Genomic DNA, 20,671 nt, shown 5'->3' with positions numbered 1-20,671 from the left:
CCCAGGAGAAAATGCCCGCACCTGAAGATTACGCACAAATTTAGACAAAGGACACCGGGCGGACCCCTGGAAAATGTAGTCTCTTATGGCCAATCTTCCAATGATATGCCTACAAATACGTCACAATGCTGCCGACATCTTGGGGAAACGGCAGAAGGTCTAAGCTTATTCCTGTCGCATTCACAGCCATATAAGGAGACATTAGAAAACAGAGCTTCAGAAATTCTGCTAATTTCCTGTTTGACGTATCATCTTGGTTTCGCCTGTAGAATGAGTTCTGGGGCACTTACAGACAAAATCTTTGCAGATTCTGAAACTTCAGAGTGTTCAAGAATATGCATAGTCAAGCATCTTTTCGTGACAAAATATTGCGCTTAAAACGGGAACGTTTTTTATCCAAAAATGAAATAGCGCCCCTAGAGATGCAACTGGTTAATGTTGGGAGACTTAAATCCATTTGACCTAATTTCTACCAGCATGTTAAATGTGCAAACAGAGGAAAATAACTCTAGACAACCTTTACTCAACACACAGAGACGTGTACAAAGCTCTCCTTCATCCTCCATTTGGCAAATCTGGCCATAATTCTATCCTCCTGATTCCTGCTAAGCAAAAACTAAAGCAGGAAGCACCAGTGACTCGGTCAATAAAGAAGTGGTCAGATGATGCAGATGCTAAGCTACAGGACTGTTTTGCTAGCACAGACTGGAATATGTTCCAGGATTCTTCCGATGGCATTGAGGTGTACATCACATGAGTCACTGGCTTCATCAATAAGTGTATTGATGATGTCGTCCCCACTGTGACTGTACGTATATACCCCAACCAGAAGCCATGGATTACAGGCAACATCCGCACTGAACTAAAGGGTAGAGCTGTCACTTTCAAGGAGTGGGACTCTAACCTGGAAGCTTAAAATAAATCCTTCTATGCCCTTCGACGAACCATCAAACAGGCAAAGCGTCAATACAGGACAAAGATAGAATTCTACTACACCGGCTCTGACGCTCATTGGATGTGGCAGGGCTTGCCCAGTGACACAAGCCTACCAGACGAGCTAAATGACTTCTATGCTCACTTTGAGGCAAGCAATACTTAAGCATGCATGAGAGTATCAGCTGTTTCAGACAACTGTGTGATCACACTCTCTGTAGCCGATGTGAGTAAGACCTTTAAACAAGTCAACATACACAAGGCCGCAGGGCCAGACGGATTACCAGGACGTGTACTCCAAGCATAAGCTGACCAACTGGCAAGTGTGTTTACTGACATTTTCATCCTGTCCCTGACTGAGTCTGTAATATCAACATGTTTCAAGCAGACCACCATAGCCCCTGTGCCCAAGAACACTAACCTGCCTAAATGACTACCGACCCAGTGCACTCATGTCTGTAGCCATGAAGTGCTTTGAAAGGCTGGTCATGGCTCACGTCAACACCATTATCCCAGAAACCCTAGACCCACTCCAATTTGCATTCCGCCCCAACAGATACACAGATGATGCACTCTCTATTGCACTCCACCCTGCCCTTTCCCACCTGGACAAAAGGAACACCTATGTGAGAATGCTATTCATTGACTACAGCTCAGCGTTCAATACCAGCTCCAGCAGGTATATCTCTACTTTCCGGCTACCCGGATAAAGCACTAAATAAACTTCAGTTAGTGCTAAATACGGCTGCTAGAATCCTGACTAGAACCAAAAAAATGGATCATATTACTTCCAGTGCTAGCCTCCCTACACTGGCTTCCTGTTAAGGCAAGGGCTGATTTCAAGGTTTTACTGCTAACCTACAAAGCATTACAAGGGCTTGCTCCTACCTATCTCTCTGATTTGGTCCTGCCGGACATACAGTACCTACACGTACGCTACGGTCACAAGATGCAGGCCTCCTAATTGTCCCTAGAATTTCAAGCAAACAGCTGGAGGCAGGGCTTTCTCCTATAGAGCTCAATTTTTATGGAATGGTCTGCCTACCCATGTGAGAGACGCAGACTCGGTCTCAACCTTTAAGTCTTTATTGAAGACTCATCTCTTCAGTGGGTCATATGATTGAGTGTAGTCTGGCCCAGGAGTGTGAAGGTGAACGGAAAGGCTTTGGAGTAACGAACCGCCCTTGCTGTCTCTGCCTGGCCGGTTCCCCTCTTTCCACTAGGATTCTCTGCCTCTAACTCTATTACAGGGGCTGAGTCACTGGCTTACTGGGGCTCTTTCATGCCGTCCCTAGGAGGGGTGCGTCACTTGAGTGGGTTGAGTCACTGATGTGATCTTCATGTCTGGGTTGGCGCCCACTCTTGGGTTGTGCCGTGGCGGAGATCTTTGTTGGCTATACTCCTTGTCTCAGGATGGTAAGTATGGTGTTTGAAGGTATCCCTCTAGTGGTGGGGTGGCTGTGCTTTGGCAAAGTGGGTGGGGTTATATCCTTCCTGTTTGGCCCTGTCCGGGGGTATCATCGGATGGGCCCACAGTGTCTCCTGACCCCTCCTGTCTCAGCCTCCAGTATTTATGCTGCAGTAGTTTATGTGTCGGGGGGCTAGGGTCAGTTTGTTAGCCAAAGCCAATTCTTCCTTTGGCCACCTCTCCTTCCAGTTCTCTGCTGCCAATGACTGGAACAAACTGCAAAAATCTCTTACCTCCCTCACCAGCTGTCAGAGTAGCTCACAGATCAAAGCACCTGTACATAGCTAATCTGTAAATAGCCCATCCAATCTACCTCATCCCCATACTGTATTTATTTATTTATTTAATTTTCCTCCTTTGCACCCCAGTATCTCAACTTGCACATTAATCTTCTGCACATCTTACCATTCCAGTGTTTAAGTGCTATATTGCAATTACTTTGCCACCATGGCCTATTTATTGCCTTACCTCTCTTATCCTACCTCATTTGCACATGCTGTATATAGATTTTTCTACTGTATTATTGATTCTATGTTTGTTTATTCCATGTGCAACTCTGTGTTGTTGTATGTGTTGAACTGCTTTGCTTTATCGTGGCCTGGTCACAGTTGCAAATGAGCTAGCTAATAGCTAATTGCTCTAGGTTATGGCATGTTTGTTCAAGAATGTTATACACTGAGTGTACAAAACATTAGAAACACCTGCTCTTTCCATGACATAGACTGACCAGGTGAATCCACGTGAAAGCTATGATCCCTTATTGATGACACCTGTCAAACCACTTCAATGGATTGACACGGGTGTGTATGTGTGCCATTCAGAGAGTGAATGGCAAGACAAAATATTTAAGTGCCTTTGAACAGGCTATGGTAGTTGGTGCCAGGCACACTGGTTTGTGTCAAGAACTGCAACGATGCTGGGTTTTTCACGCTCAACATTTGTGCATCAAGAATGGTACATCACTCAAAAGACATCCAGCCAACTTGAGAACTGTGGGAAGCGTTGGAGTCAACATTGGCCAGCATCCCTGTGGAAAGCTTGTGATACATTGTAGTCCCTGCCCTGAAGAATTGAGGCTGTTCGGAGGGCAAAAATGGCTGCAACTTCATATTAGGAAGTTGTTCCTAACGTTTTGTACACTCAGTGTATAACTCCCGTTGCTTGTTTTTATCTGTTCTACAAATAGCATGTAGAAATGCAGTAAATTAGCTTAAACTTTCAAAAAAATCCTTGGACGGGGTGTTACCACTGAACATGTATCTAGCTTGAATATGGATCAATATGGATCTCTTCTAATGGATTTATTTGAATAAATTAGGGCAGTAACAAATGTAAAGTTATTTAATACAATGAATCGTAGTTCAAGACAATTTTCAAACGCTATTTGTGAAACAATTTGTTGATTTCCCATGGCCACCCATTTTTATTTATTTTGTTTTTTATTTAACCTTAAATTTAACTAGGCAGATCAGTTAAGAACAAATTCTTATTTACAATGACGGCCTACCAAAAGGCCTCCTGCGGGAACGGGGGCTGGGATAAAAAAAATAATAATACATGACTGGTTCTCTCTCGGTGCCCCATTGGCCACCCCATCAACAAAAATCCTAGAATCGCCTGTTTCTTTCATATATTCAGCTCTCACCATCAATACGTTATTATTCACATAAAAAATAGATGGACAACAATGTTGGATTTTAAAATCATTTTATTTTAAAGTCCATTCAAAGTCAACTTGTTTATTGTTTCAATGACTAAGATATACAGTACATTTGTCAAACATTTACAGTATTGATACAAAGCCACAGTACACATAAACCTCTAAAGAGCATCTCCGGTATCTGTGCATGACACTAGCCATAAAAACACTGCATCAACTCCATGACATTTAGTAAATGAATACAGAATCAAAATCATATTTTCTATATCTGATGCCCTCGTCATTTCTATGTAGTTTTATTTATTTGTTATTATTATTGCTATTATTATTTGTGTGCTGTATGGCAGTGCCCTATAAACTCAACAAGAAGAAGAGTCCCCCGCTATGTCCTAAACTACGACAACCTAAGGAAGACAACATTTTCCCTGATACTTGTCAAAAGTTGCTTGACAATTCAACACAAAATAATATACGTCACTAAGGGTAGCAGAAATCTCTAGTATTTGAACCATTATATTACCTTGTTTGTATTTTCACTATTGCAAGACAGAGATCTCTCTCATTTGGAAGATCGTGATTCCAAACAGTCATTGTGTTCCACAGATTCAACAATAATCCGTCTGCCTATCACAATTCTGATACCTTCCCTAATTCTGTCACTATGTCATATCCTCTCTTTGTGTATCTCTGTACTGTGTAGTGTCATATCCATACCAGCACCTTGGTGACACAGAACTGTGTGCATCTTTAGGGCTATACTGTATTGTGTCTAATGTTGTATGTCATGGGTTAAGGCACGGGTTGTGTTTAATCCCTAATGTGTTCAGTTCACCTGGTGATTCTAGAATCTAGATCCAGGTGGCAGTGGATTAAAGCATCGTTGCATTCTATGGAGGCCTGACATTCCCGAGGAATACATACTATAGAACTACCACTACAGGCAGCTTGAGATTCAGTCCTCTAACATATGGCATGATTATGGTTAAGTTAGAACATAGCAGTGAGCGAGGAGGAGACAGGAAGCGGGCAAAAAGCTTGATACAATGGGAGCGTGTTAATAAACAATATACTGCATCTTATTACTGCATTTTTCTTCAACTGCGTTTGACTGTTGTGAAGTCGCTGTGCATTGTGTCTAAGTGGACAAGTTCTGAGTGCATAATGTCGTATATATTTATCAATACAGAGAAGGGATATAATAGGGCCACAAAAACGACAAAACCGCTTGGCTTGAAGTACACGGAGAGGCAATTATGGAGCATTTATGTTGTGAATCGTGAAACTACGCCCTAAACATCTCCTCTACTATTTAATCTTCAACCTGAGATGACAACGTAGAAGGAGACTTGTAAGTACTGTATTATTACCAGTCTTAACGCTAATGATTTACTTCTGTCTGTTCAAGACAAAGATTATATCCAGATCACGTTGTCTAGTGAAAAAGTAGTGCCAATAACCCATAGCAGGTTTCGCGGTCAAGTCTTGATATTAGCTATGAGTGCTTTTAGTATCCCTAAAGCTAAGCACAGCACACACTGTACATAACATGTTAACTCTCCCTCTATAGTGTGGGAATTAACAAAAGGAATGTCCCCATTGGGAATCAAATCTATGGTTATATCACCAGTTACTTAGTTACTCTTAGTTACTCTATTTACATTGCACTCTTCAACAGAACAATTTCCGATCTACTCATAGATATGCTTTAGCTTTAGTATAAAAATAAGATCCAACTCAATTATAACATGGTCAAATTAGGTAGGGCTTAAAAGAAAAAATCCCCCCAAATCGATATTGTGGTCTTTTTTTCATTAGTCCATGTCGGCAGTCAAATTTCCAAGATATCGGACTTCCAAGAAGCAAAGTGTCACTTGCCACATCATCAGAATGATACAAAATGCATCATATGATGCGAAACACTTTGCTTACGGAAAATCCTATATTTTAAAAACTTGACTGCTGACATGCAATACATTTTGGGACTGTATTAACAGTGGACTAATGAAATAAATACCAAAATATTTTTTGGTGTGGATTTGGCTTTTAAGCAAAAAACATACCTGCATTTCTGTACAATTGAAAACATTGAAAAGTATTTACCAGACAAAGAGGAATACAAAACATATCCAATATTAGTTCATATCTTGTAAACCTCCAGTTATAGTTGGGGCAAGCAATCACATAATCACTGAATCTATGTACAAAGCATTTATACAATGTGGTGCAGCGAGTGAATCTAGGTCCATTACATGAAACCAAATCATTGATTTATGGATTCAGATGAGAATTTGGTACGGTAAGTAAAGAACAAAAAAACATTCCCTCACAGAAAATGCACTTAAGAACGTACTCCCGTCAGACAAACATGCACACGTGAATGATTATTTCTTTATGCTTTTGCAGCATTCCCATTAGCTCTGTGAGGGATCGATGGCTGGTTTGATGAAGCAGTTTTAGTGTGTCATCTCTACTAGATTCTTACATTCAGGTGTAAGTTGTCATCCATTAATATTTCAAATCACGGAGAGAGCTGGGTTAGTTGACATTCCATATTATACCAGTCAGAGTTGAAATGTTTGCTATTCTATTTTGTAAGAAAAAGAGAGCGCAACAATGGTCATCTGTCATCAATCCAAAAGAAAGTATTATCGTTGTGTAGCATAATTCCCTGAACCTAAGGGCTCGGAAGATCTAACATTTAAAGGCAATGTTACCGCGTTTGCAGAGATTGCATTCACACTAAACGCTGCATTTGTCGGCTCTATCGGAAATTAACTTTAAATGTCATCTGAGCTGCAACGCAGATCTTCCACGCTACAGACTGAATCGGGCCCTTAATCTATGGGGCAACAAAGAGGACCAAGCCAAACGAGGCACTGTGACAGAGAGAGAGCAAGAAAGGGAGAGAAGAGAGAGTAAGAGAGATAGAGAGAGAGAGAGAGAAATGAGAGAGAGAGAGAGAGATGATAGAGTCAGATATGTGTAATGGGGGTGATAATATGAGTGAGAGAGTAAAAGAACAGGCTTTCTGGTATTGTTTAAAATTGCTTAAAATGTGGTAAACCTGCTCTCAATCTGCATGTGTTAAGGTTTTAATGTAGTTTAACGTCGGATTAGACCTTTAATACCAGAACGCAAAACAAGATGGAGTGCCAAATATTTGTTTTTTTTTCCTCAAAAAGGCATAATTACGGAGGTACAGTATACCACATAGACTCATATCACATCTCGGAAGCATACTTGTGCTTTAGTGTTGCATTGTGGGTGCATTTACATAGTGAATCTCTGACAGTGGTCTTTTCTGAATGTCTGTTATGAAGAAAATCAAACTACTTCCAAACAAAATGTCCTGATAGAGCCACGTTCTGAAGGGTGGGGGAAACACTATTGACATGGTCGTTTGTTTGCCTTTGTTTGTGAAAATACTGAAAAAAATCAGTTAAAGTTCATTGAGTTTCACATTGGTTTTATGAAATGAATATAATGCGCACCAAAGCCTCCCTGTTAGTGTTTGGTCTAGACTCTAGATAGAGGAGGAAAATGAGATGGATGGTAAGGGACGTGAAAACCATCCCTGTACAGCACATGGGGAATAATTCTCTGTAGAATGACTGAAGAGTAAACTGATGTTGGAACAACGGAGGCCTGTTGAGGCCAAGAGTGTGTCTGTCTGTCGAAAATAGCAAAGGACAGAATATTCAGAGAGACAAAGAGGGAGCAATTACTGAAACTCTTTAGCCTCATCCATGATAACATTAGTGAACGTGACCATGTTAAATCAATGGCTAAATTATAGTTATAGTTTTTTTTTCAGAGGAATCCCATTGATAATACATGATTTGTTATCGCCTAAGCAGGTGAAAGAATTTGATAAGGCACAGGAGAGCTTTCCCAAAATGAATGAAGCAATCTGTTACATTTACTTGTCCTGTGAGTTGGATTTTGAGCCGCTACAGCCGCATCTGAGGGACAATAGTCTGGTACAGTATGGGGCATTAGGAAACTGACCATGCAATCCCATGACAGATGTAGGATCTTAAATCACTCTTTTAGTCGCTAAGAATTTTTCCTGCACAGCAGGAAATGCAAACGTGTAGGGTAAAAGGTTTCTAGCGTTTGTAATTTCTCCTTTTACATTTCAGACTTGATTGGCACTAACGGAAAAGGTATCAACCCCGACAGAAAATGTCCATGAATAATTCACATTTCCTGTTGCTGCAGAAGTATTATCCTGCTGTAGCAAAACCATCTCAAATAAATGACCTACATCTGTACTTCACTTGGGGCAGCACAGCCAATCACTGAAAAAGCTGCCTTGCTGTGAGACACAGTCACTCACATCTAAAATCTGTAGTCGGCATTGAAGTCACTTGGGTGTCTTTACTGCAAAGTAGGTGGGCATCACTATCATTCTTTCCTCTCGCTCTCACGTTCGGTACACAAAGGCATAGTTATAAACATACCGCTGGAGTGGTGTTCTGAAGAGTAAGTTCTGCTGTTCTTCACTCTAGTGCCGGAGTATGGCTCAGTGCATGCCCCTTTAAGCGTGTACCTAAGCAGGGATTCTGGCGGTTATAGTCGGACTGAATCTTACTTACCCAAAACAGAAATGTATTATTTGATCTGTGTACTCCAGCCCGATACATGTTCTCTAGCTGGGAACTGCATTAGGATAAACACTAGGATAGGACAGGAGACTCAATTCAGCTCCACACTGCCCCTCCACACACGTAATACGGCCCTATAGGTCCATGTAGGAGTAGTGGACCCAGCTGCAGGTGCCCCAGAATAGTGTCCTGTAGTTCTGTCTTGTCCTGTGATGTCTGGGCCTCATAAACACCAATACTCTCGCTGCTGAGAAACACGAGCAACCCTGTATCTGGGGGTTCAGTGGTTCAACCCTATCACCGTGGGACTGTTCAGATAGACTGTTCACGCCTGCGTCCCCAAAATGGCAGACCACCTCCTTTCTAGGCTCAGTACATGTCCCCAAAATGGAGGGTGAGGGGTGTGTTCTCAGCCTCCAGCCCTTCTCCCTGGGCTCAATATCTCAGTACATGTCCCTATAGATCTCCTGCAGCAGGGGGTGGAGTGACGTGTCCTCTGTCTTCTTGATCTCCTGGACCAACTGCGCATGCTCGGTGACCAGTTGACGGAGGTCGGCAAGTTTCTGCAGCAGATTGGGGAAGAGGAAGGTGTCGTCTGGGTGGTTGGCCAGCAGGTGGAGCTGCAGCACCTGAACAATGTTCTCCTGCATGCACTCAATGTGGGTCACGTTCACCAGGCCAGGGCGGTCTGAAGGAGAGAAAAAAGGAGAGGAGAGTTAGAGAAAGGATTATGTCAACCCAAGAAGAGACAATATGATTGGCATTGAGGGGACTAGCAAATCCATCAAGAAGACGCATAGTAATTAACACTAAAACAAATTAGTGTACCAATTAGTGGTCATTAACCCCAGATCCCAGCCTCTCCCGTTCTCTCTCTCTCACCTCCACAGCAGATGATGGCAGCCACAAACAGAGCCAGGTCACTGTCATCCAGCTCCAGCCCGTTGAACTTCATGGCGAACTGAAACTTTGGCTCCATCATGTCGCTGAAGGGCCTCCTCAGACTCTTGAGGAACTCCCTGGTGATGAAGCCCGATCCGTAGGCCACCAGGAGGCCATCCTTGTTCATACACGATGCCAGCAGGGCGAACAGTGCCTCATACACGCCGTACTTCAGCAGAGTCACCTGGTCGTTCAGGTCCAGGCTGGAGAAGCCGGGGACAGACTTGGCGAACTCGGTTAGCTCTGTGACCGTCTCTACGGAGGTGCACTGGCAGCAGTGGAAGATGCGGACCTCAGCCTCCTTCTCAAGCAGATGGCCACCGGCCGTGCCCACCATCTTAGCCACCAGGGTCTGCTCTGCCAGCTGGAGGGTCTCCATGTCATGGATGACGAAGGGCTGCAGGGGCATGGAGGGAGACAGGGTGGTGAGGAAACAGTCTGTAGCCATGTGTAATGACAGCCCTGTATGAAGGAAGGCCGGTAGATAGGAAACTATTTCAAACGGAACCCTAGCCCCTACCTAGACCCTGTGGATGAGATACAGTTGAAGTCGGAAGTTTACTTACACCTTAGCCAAATACATTTAAACTCAGTTTCTCACAATTCCTGACATTTAATCCTAGTAAAAATTCCCTGTCTTACGTCAGTTAGGATCACCATTTTATTTTAAGAATGTGAAGTGTCAGAATAATAGTAGAGAGGATAATTTATTTCAGCTTTTATTTATTTCATCACATTCCCAGTGTGGTCAGAAGTTTACATGTACTCAATTAGTATTTGGTAGCATTGCCTTTAAATTGTTTAACTTGGGTCATACGTTTCAGGTAGCCTTTCACAAGCTTCCCACAATAAATTGGGTGAATTTTGGCCCATTCCTCCTGACAGAGCTGGTGTAACGGAGTCAGGTTTGTTGGCCTCCTTGCTCGCACACACTTTTCCAGTTCTGCCCACCTTGACTTTGTTGTCTTTAAGCCATTTTGCCACAACTTTGGAAGTTTGCTTGAGGTCATTGTCCATTTGGAAGACCCATTTGCGACCAAGCTGTAACTTCCTGACTGACATCTTCAGATGTTGCTTCAATATATCCACATAATTTTCCTGCCTCATGATGCCAACTATTTTGTGAAGTGCACCAGTCCCTCCAGCAGCAAAGCACCCCCACAACATGATGCTGCCACCCCCATGCTTCACGATTGGGATGGTGTTCTACGGCTTGCAAGCATCCCCCTTTTTCCTCCAAACATAACAATGGTCATTATGGCCAAAAAGTTATATTTTTGTTTCATCAGACCAGAGGACAGTTCTCCAAAAAGTACGATCTTTGTCCCCATGTGCAGTTGCAAACCGTAGTCTGGCTTTTTTTAATGGTGATTTTGGAGCAGTGGCTTCTTCCTTGCTGAGCGACCTTTCAGGTTATGTCCATATAGGACTCGTTTTACTGTGGATATAGATACGTCTGTACCTGTTTCCTCCAGCATCTTCACAAGGACCTTTGCTGTTGTTCTGGGATTGAGTTGCACTTTTCGCACCAAAGTACATTCATCTCTAGGAGACAGAACGCATCTCTTTCCTGAGCGGTATGACGGCTGTGTGGTCCCATGTTGTTTATACTTGCGTACTATTGTTTGTACAGATGAACGTGGTACCTTCAGGCGTTTGGAAATTGCTCCCAAGGATGAACCAGACTTGTGGAGGTCTACAAAAACAATTGAGGTCTTGGCTGATTTCTTTTGATTTTCCGATGATGTCAACCAAAAAGGCACTGAGTTTGAAGGTAGGTCTTGAAATAAATCCACAGGTACACTTCCAATTGACTCAAATTATGTCAATTAGACTATCAGAAGTATCTAAAGCCATGACATCGTTTTCTGGAATTTTCCAAGCTGTTTAAAGGCACAGTCAACTTGGTGTATGTACACTTCTGACCCACTGGAATTGTGATACAGTGAATTATAAGTGAAATAATCTGTCTGTAAACAATTGTTGGAAAAATTACTTGTGTCATGCACAAAGTGGATGTCCTAAACAACTTGCCAAAACTATAGTTTGTTAACAAGAGATGTGTGAGGTGGTTGAAAAAACGAGTTTTAATGACTCCAACCTAAGTGGATGTAAACTTCCGACTTCAACTGTAGGTATTTGTAATATTACTACTACTACTAGAATGAAGGAACGATATGTTTCACAGACAGTCCTGCCTACATGTAGCGATAGTGAGCCTAATATAAAACATTTATTGACAGAAAGAAAAGAGAGCCGTTATCGCAAGCAGTTGTAAATCCTCATTGTAACATAACCCAAGTCCTGTCCCAAGTCCTGTCCTTGATCCTAGAGTACGTTATAGAACACCTCCGTTCATCACAGTCTCAAAACCTACAATTTTATTTTGGTTGTCGTTATGTAAACTGTGAAGGTTACAGTAGCTTATTTCTCCTGGAATATGTCTGTTGGAGGACAGGGCAAACCGGGTCTAGATTAGCTGTGATGTCCTACACTGTGGCCAAACAAACAACAGGACAATCTCATCTTATCAGGTCTGTACCCTTAGATAGAGCCACGTCTTACAAAAACACGGCTGCCTGCGCTTCTTCAAGCAAGCACTGCAAGGACACCAGCTCCAATAGAAAATACACGAGGACTGTGAACTTAAACTCAACTGTCATCACTGACTCTCATGAGGTGTTTTCAACATGTTGTTTTTTAGAGTGTGAGGCTGCTAAACAACACGTATCTGGGTCATCGTGTTGGTCAGGTTGTAAGTACACGACCAGAGCTGCGGTGGTGAACGTTCCCACAGGAGCCAATCCAGCACTTGCTCCTAACTGAGAGCTGCGTACGACACACAGCTTACTCAACTCACAATATGATACGCTCCCAACATCTGACTGGCAATGCAGGCCAGAATATTATTGCTGAAGGTGGCAGCTGGGTAAGAGCAGCTTGATCAACAACAGAAAACAAGGTCAGAAGACACTGCAATGTGCAGAAGACCGTACAATGCATTGCTAAAGGCTACGCTAAAGCTGAGTGGGATGTCTATCCATACAGTGTTACTGTGTCATTGATCCACCACTTCTACTCACGGTTTACAATCCCGTGATCCTCCTCTCTGACGTCTGCCACACCTACACCCACCGAAGATGGATTTCAACCACTCACCAGATAACCTCACCCTTACCGCACCCATTTATTCTCCTATGTGATGAAAGAATGAATGGAGACCACAGATCTAAGGGGACCATCTTTAAAGAAAGAAAGAGAGGGAGGGAGGGGTGCAGCGGTCTTTCAACACTGTTGATAATGGTCCATTATAAGTCAGGGTCATACAGAGTTGTTCTTCATGTATTCAGGCAGATGTGTCCTTGTCCAGACACGTTGGCTTCTAAATGCCATTGATCAAGTTATTTCTGTCGTTGCATGGTTCTTTAGCTCCTAGTGGGTAGTGGTTGCCAACAGGTTATGTTGACACACAAGGACTGTTTGGTTTTCACATTGCATCCCATTCAAACTGGATCAAAACGCAGCCCACGCACTCCAAAGGGAATAATTCAAAATATAATATTGGACCCGTCTGATTGCACAGAAGACATGCAGTATCATCAGGGTTGCAAAAAAATAGTATTGCATTTCCACATTTTGAATGATTCCCTTTGGAGAGTTAGTTTAATTTTTAATCCAACAACCCCCCCCCCCCCCCCCCCCCCCCCACACACACACACACACAATCCTACACACTGCTCTTACTGGAGTGCTCGTCTTGCCAGTGAGGATGGTGCGGGCTTTGGCCTTGTTCATGTTGAAGTTCTTGAGGTAGGCCTCATAAATGTGCCTAGCCAAAGTCTTCTGGTCGGCCTGCTGGGGGTCCTCCACCTCCCTGTCACCCGTCAGGATCTCTGCCTTCAGCTTCAGCTTCTCAGACTGGGGCATCCGACCAAAACGGATCGCTAATTAGAGAGAAAAGAGGCGATTGCACAGATGAGAACGTACATAAAAAAAATAATATACAGTATTTACAATACAACGGACAATGATGCATCTGTTTTGCTGAGAGATATATGGAGACTCAAGACAATTGTATATTGTTTGTCATATCAACATTAGAAAGATATGGAGACTCAAGTCAATGTGTATTTTTTTTTTATTTGTTTGCCAAATCATGAACACTGTTGTTCAAAGGTTTTTGGGTGTAACTTGGAAGAGGTATGGTGGTTTCCAGGAGCATGTGGTAATGGAGTCTGATACGTCGGAAGTTATGGGAAACAAGATGGACGCCTGCCTCTTGGGCTGCCCCACCTCCTGGGCCTTTTGTTTCTGTTGTGAGATTTGTTATGTTTTCTATTCTTTGAGGAAAAATGTACTTACCACGACTGAGATATGTAGTTGTCTCACCTAGCTATCTAAAGATAAATGCACTTACTGTAAGTTGCTCTGGAGAAGAGCGTCTGCTGAATGACAAACGTGTTTTAAAAAAATAAGTAAAATGTAGACAGGCTATGGATCCCTGGGGACAGTTGAGAGAAGTGGGGGCAGGATGAGAGGCAGTTGAGGAACAATGTGTTAGACCGCTAAAGGAAATAGGACCAATCAGATAGCTAGTGCTAGTATGTGTGCGCGTGTGTTGTTTTTGTACAGAGCGAACTCTGACTCTTTCAGACAATCTGATCCCAAGTGTATAACTAGGATATGCAACGCGGAGTGCCTGCATACAGCTATTAGCCGTGGTATATTGGCCATATACCACAAACACCCACGGTCCCTTATTGCTATTATAAACTGTTTACCAAAGTAATTAGACCAGTAAATAGTACTTTTCTGTCATACCCATTGTATACGATCCGATATACCACACCTTTCAGCCAATCAGCATTCAGGGCTCAACCACCCAGTTTATAACTGTCTTTATAAACCCGGTGGTTCGAGCCCTGAATGCTGATTGGCTGAAAGCTGTGGTATATGACAAAAAAGTACTATATACTGGTCTAATTACGTTGGTAACCAGTTTATAGTAGCAATAAGGGACCTTGGGTGTTTGTTGTATATGGCCAATATACCACGGCTAATAGCTGTATGCAGGCACTCCGCGTTGCGTCGTACATAAGACCAGCAATTAACCGTGGTATTATGGCCATACACCACACCCCCTAGGGCCTTATTGCTTAATTATACTATGGGCACCGATAGCTAACAGTCACCAGTAATTCCGGAGCTTGGATTTTTCATCAATGTTTATTTGGACAAATCACGATTTCACAGGTGTAGAGCCAACCACCTGGCTCTCCAGGAAGGCTAAAGCAAACGCTGAATGTATTTGAAAGATTCATTAGCGAAAGAGGAAGTGAGAGATGCTCTGTGTAGGGATCAGGATACCCAGGATAAGAACATCAGGCTGAGCTGAGGGTGAGAGGATGAGTCTCTGACCCTCTACAGCAGAGCACAAACAACAAACAACCCAACCTATGCTGTTGCAAGGCTTAAAGAGGAGGGAGGGCTGTCATCCTGCTGTAGTCCTCCTCAGTGTATCAGGTTCCTTCACCCTCTCCCATGTCCTTTCCCCTGTATACGGTTACATTTAGGAAACACAACACACGTGTTTCCACAAGGAGAAACTCGTCTTGGACACACCCCAGATGTGAAATAAATACTAATGTTGAGCATCAGTCCACATATTAGATTGCTCTCCAGCATGACAGTGTTCAATTCAGTGGTTTCACAACCTGAAGTGTGTCCATGAGTTCACTGACACTAGTCCCCAGGTCTACAGATGTAGGATCTAGATTTGAACCAGTTTAGTATAGCAGAAAAATAACCCTGCAGCAGCTGGAAATATTATATTTTAGATTCTTCAAAGGAGCCACCCTTTGCCAAGACATCTTTGCACACTCTTGGCATTCTCTCAACCAGCTTCACCTGGAATGCTTTTCCAACAGTCTTGAAGGAGTTCCCACATATGCTGAGCACTTGTTGGCTGCTTTTCCTTCACTCTGCGGTCCAACTCATCCCAAACCATCTCAATTGGGTTGAGTTTGGGTGATTGTGGAGGCCAGGACATCTGAAACAGCACTCCATCACTCTCCTTCTTAGTCAAATAGCCCTTACACAGCTTGAAAGTGTGTTGGGACATAGTCCCACTAAGCGCAAATCAGATTGGATGGCAAATCACTGCATAATGCTGGTGTAGCCATGCTGGTTAAGTGTGCCTTGAATTATAAGTAAAATCACAGACAGTGTCACCAGCAAAAAACCTCCACACCATCACACCTCCTCCTCCATGCTTCACGGTGGGAACCACACTCTGCGTCTCACAAAGACACAGGGGTTGGTACCAAAAATCTCAAATTTGGACTCATCAGACCAAGGACAGATTTCAACCGGTCTAATGTCCATTGCTCGTGTTTCTTGGCCCAAGTGAATCTCTCCTTTTTATTGGTGTCCTTTAGTAGTGGTTTCTTGCAGCAATTCAACCATGAAGGCCTGATTCACACAGTCTGCTATGAACAGTTGATGTTAAGATGTGTCTGTTACTTGAACTCTGAAGCATTTATTTGTGCTGCCATTTCTGAGGCTGGTAACTCTAATGAACTCATCCTCTGCAGCAGAGTTAACTCTGGGTCTTCCTTTCCTGTGGCAGTCCTCATGAGAGCCAGATTCATCGTAGCGCTTGATAGTTTTTACGGCTGCACTTAAAGAAACAAAGTTCTTCATTTTTCTGATTGACTGACCTTCATGTCTTAAAGTAATGATGGACTGTCGTTTCTGTTGCTTACTTGACCTGTTTTTGCCATAATATGGACTTGGTCTTTTACCAAATAAGGCCATCTTCTGTATACCACCCCTACCTTATCACAACACAACTGATTGGCTCAAACGCAATAAGAAGGAAAGAAATTCCACAAATTAACTTTTAACAAGGCACGCCTGTTAATTGAAATGCATTCCAGGTGACTACCTGGAGCTGATTGAAAGAATGCCAAGAGTGTGCAAAGCTGATATCAAGGAAAAGGGTGGCTACTTTGAAGAATCTCAAATATTTTGATTTGTTTAAAGAAAAATTGGTTACTACATGATTCCGTATGCGTTATATCATAGTTTATGTCTTCACTATTATTCTACAATACAGAAATATAGAAAATAGTCCAAACAAAGAAAAACCCTGAAAATGAGTAGGTGTGTCCATCTTTTACTGGTACTGTACATTATTAAAGGGGTTGATTCATTTTTCATTTGGGGAAAATTAAGTCTGCAATTTCAAAGTGGAATCGCAAACTTTAGAAGCCTTTTTAAAACCCAAATACACTAAAAGTTAGCATTTCCTGGTGTGCAGGACAATTCTCAGCAACAAAAGAGTGATAATATCAAGATCCTACATCTGTATGTGTGTGTCTGTCCTTCAGTCCATCTGTCTGTCAACTCTGATCGACTGCTACAGTGACCTTGCTAAGCCCCTCTTCACATCCCCACACACAACACACAACCTCGAAATTCTATTGCAGTCCATTGTAAGCGGCAGGACATCGATCTTAGCTGAGGTTCAGAATGCCATGTTTTATGCTGACATAAAACACACAGGTAAGCAACATCCATCCAATAGGGTCAAAGAATTTTAACTAATTGTCCTGGATCAAGGTTTTTGTTTGTAGATTAACTCTCTATAAAGTAAAGATCCTTATGTTTATAGTGCTTGTAGTTAGTCTGTCTGTACGGTATGTATGAGGATGCATGTCTGTGATATTTTTCTGTACAGTGAAATCTGTTGTACGATTTGTTTTACACTGTGTGTGTAGGCAGTAATGTTGCACTAGTAACGTATCCCATTGAAAGACACTGCACTACCCTTTAAAGCTCTCTATCAGCCCTGGTCACATGACCGGCAGGCCCAGGCTGAGACTCACACTGTATGTTTCTCTGTTCACACATCCACAGCTAAAGGGTGAGGAGGGTTCAGCCAACGCAATACAACCCCACCTTATAGTTTTACTGACCTTCACAAGGAAACACCAGAGAGTCTGCATAGAGACCACCACACAGAGGCAGAGAGACTCATGCATCAATTGTATCGTTTTTGTCTGGATAAAGCGAAATATGAAATGGTGCAAATGTTGAACAATTCTTTGGTTTTTTTAATGAAAATTGTATGATTCACAGCAGTCTCTCAACCTACTTTCATTAGTCTTGAAAAGCAACCTTCTGTGTTAATGTGGTGTTAAATTGCAACTCCCAGTTCCTCAAGAGTGTGGTTTTGAATGGCGTACATGTATGTGTGAATATGTCTACGTGCCAATGCGTATGTGTGTGTGTGTGTGTGTGTGTTCCTCTCTGGTTGCTGCTGGCAGGTTGTGCTGTATGCAGAAAGTAGTACTCAGGGATCTGGCTATGTCTGTGTTCCGGCCTGTATCACAACCGGCCGGGATTGGGAGTCCCATAGGGCGGCGCACAACTGGCCCAGCGTTGTCCGGGTATGGCTGGTGTAGTCCGTCGTTGTAAATAAGAATTTGTTCTTAACTGACTTGCCTAGTTAAATAAAGGTTAAAGAAAACATTTTTTTTTTTTAAGAAAATAAATCCTCACCATTGTGGGACATGCCCACAGACAGGCACTTCTGAAAGCGGCAGTATTGGCACTTGTTCCGGTTCTTCTTCTGTATCTTACAGTGACGCTCACACTTGTCATATTCCAGCTTCAGGCGGATGGTCCGCCGAAAGAAACCCTGCAGGCACAGAAAGAAGAGAGAGATAAATGTTCAGGTCGAGACCCAATAGACTGCACTTGTGAAAGAAACTCAGCCTCGACTCAGCAGGCCAACTCAACCACACACTACGGTGACTTGATAAACAAAGACGATTGTCAGTTCATACCAGATATCTTGATATCTCTCAACTGCTAACTTTATTCATTTGCGTTCCGTCATTGAAGACTTTCTCAAGCTCTGTTATCTATCAGCGAAGTGAAGGCAGTGTCCCGACCTAGAACATGACACTAGCAAACCTCCAATCACCCAACAGCCACTTTCACCGTTAAAAAAGTGAAATACTGAGAATGGACCCAAATGACTGGAGCATGACACTATCAGCCTGGACATATATGCTTATCAGGTCTAAATGGGATTTCACTTATATTACACAACCCTGAGAAACAACAGTGTCTGGCTATGGGCAGCTGTAGATGTCCTGTGCTGAGTGGTTAAGGGCTTGGACTGGGGTTGGGGCAGGGGGGTTATTGAAATGGACAGGGAATTGCTTAAGAAGAACATATTTAGCCACCCCCATTCCAAGTCATTCATTTCCCAATTCTTGTGAAAGATCTCCTTAATGTGTCTCTGCACATGGCATGCACTAACACTTGCAAGGACACACACGCACACACCCACCCCTCGAGGATCACATGAGGCCAGGGCAGAATGCCTGTCAGACACAACGGCCTCATGACCTGTCTCGTGTCTTTGTACGTCGTCCTATCCAGGGGTCAGTCCCCTCCTCTCCCCTCCCGTCCCTCTCAGATGACCAGACAGCTGAGGAGCAGGGCACACGTAGGTATGTGACATCAGAGAGGGGAAAGCTGGAATGCTGTTTTAGCCTATCAGCATCTAGGATCCGAACGTACAGTCTTATCAATCCGAATGTACTCATAGGTTCCAAATACCTGTGTGTGTATGTATTGTATGTGTGCTATGTACTGTGTGTCTGTGTATCTAGCTATGCCCTTCAGTGTGTCTCCATGTCTCCGGGAGAAACACCGGCCCACTCCGTGCTGCCCATCTGATTGGCCAAGAGGAAGGTTCACAGAGTTCACTGTAAGAGCAACTGCGACCTCTGGTTTACGGCCCCGTACCTTGGCCAGGCCTGCTCCATGGACCACGTAGCACACATAGCTGGAGTTCCAATCTGGGACAGCTATGCTTGACCAGTTCAGGCAATGTCCACTCTAACCCTGAGCCAGGTCCAGCCAGGGCAGGGTAGGATACACTGTGGAACTCAGTGTAACAGTGTGTTGACATGAGGGGAAGGAGTGACTGAGAGCACCGCCAACTTCGCCATGTGAGATCCATACTCAGACAGCCCTGGCACAGGGATAGATGGGCTGGCCAGGGATCCAAGAAGGCATCACCCATACATTCGGCGTGAAAGACGGATGTAGCGGATGAAAACCCATTATCTTTGCCTGACTTTCATAGCAGGGTGAGAATTTACTCTTCTCCTTAGGGCATGGATATTCAACCTGGGGTCTCGGAGGTTCTGCAGGGGGTTCGGTGAAAATATTTGGAATAATGCAATCTTTATTTCTCAACTCCTAATATTGACCAAATTACACAAATTTGAGTTAATTACACTCAATAGCTGACATTGGCTTTGAAAAGGCACTAGCGAGTACCAGTCGCGGCAAGTGCCTCTGGCTGCTTGCAAGCTTTCTTGACTTTCTTGGCTTTTTGCCAATACATGGCTAACCTTTGTTTAACCATGTGTTTGGAGTAGGCTATGTTAGAGTTTACACTTCTTCTTCCAATTACAGACGTAGGATCTTCATTTGAGCCAGTTTGCTACAGTAGGAAATTAATCCTGCACCAAAAGGAAATGTGAATTATTACGTGGATTATAATTAATGGAGATTATTGTTGGGGTTGATACATTTTCCGTAAGGGAAAAGGCTCAGAAGTAATACAGTAACAATGTTAAAGGTCATGGGGTCAGCAACACCTACTTTTGGGTCACAACTAAAGACTGGGATATGCTTACTTAATGGTATGTGCGTCATAATAACACCAACACGACATTATCTTACAGTGTGCTATAGTGGCCTTTCGGTGGCAGATTGAGATCTCCTCTGTCCTCCAGTGACTTGTGACAAAACACATAAGCCTTGGGTTGCTCTTCAACAGGCCCAGAAATAATTAACCAAGAGAGCATCCACACCAGTGTCCTTGTTGTACAATACAGTGGGACAAAAAAGTATTTAGTCAGCCACCAATTGTGCAAGTTCTCCCACTTAAAAAGATGAGAGAGGCCTGTAATTTTCATCATAGGTACACTTCAACTATGACAGACAAAATGAGAAAAGAAAATCCAGAAA

The 20,671-nt window shown here is 43.1% G+C and overlaps 1 protein-coding gene across 4 annotated transcripts in view; it reads right to left on the bottom strand.

The window, feature by feature from the left end:
* Nucleotides 1-4,867: 4,867 nt before the first annotated feature.
* Nucleotides 4,868-20,671, bottom strand: part of pparab (peroxisome proliferator-activated receptor alpha b) — a 63,319-nt gene continuing 47,515 nt past the window's right edge. For 2 of the 4 annotated variants that reach the window (XM_021617918.2, XM_021617927.2), the window contains exons 4-7: nt 18,176-18,314; nt 13,355-13,554; nt 9,551-10,007; nt 4,868-9,356 (exon numbers count right to left, since the gene is read on the bottom strand). In XM_021617918.2, the coding sequence (XP_021473593.2) occupies nt 9,112-9,356; nt 9,551-10,007; nt 13,355-13,554; nt 18,176-18,314 (1,041 nt within the window). In that variant the 3' untranslated portion in view covers nt 4,868-9,111. 4 annotated transcript variants of the gene reach the window in all.

This window comes from Oncorhynchus mykiss, chromosome 2 (assembly GCF_013265735.2).
Source record: "Oncorhynchus mykiss isolate Arlee chromosome 2, USDA_OmykA_1.1, whole genome shotgun sequence".
Taxonomy (NCBI): Eukaryota; Metazoa; Chordata; class Actinopteri; order Salmoniformes; family Salmonidae; genus Oncorhynchus; species Oncorhynchus mykiss.
The sequence above is the reverse complement of the archived record's forward strand: the minus strand, read 5'-3'. Positions and strand labels throughout refer to the sequence as shown.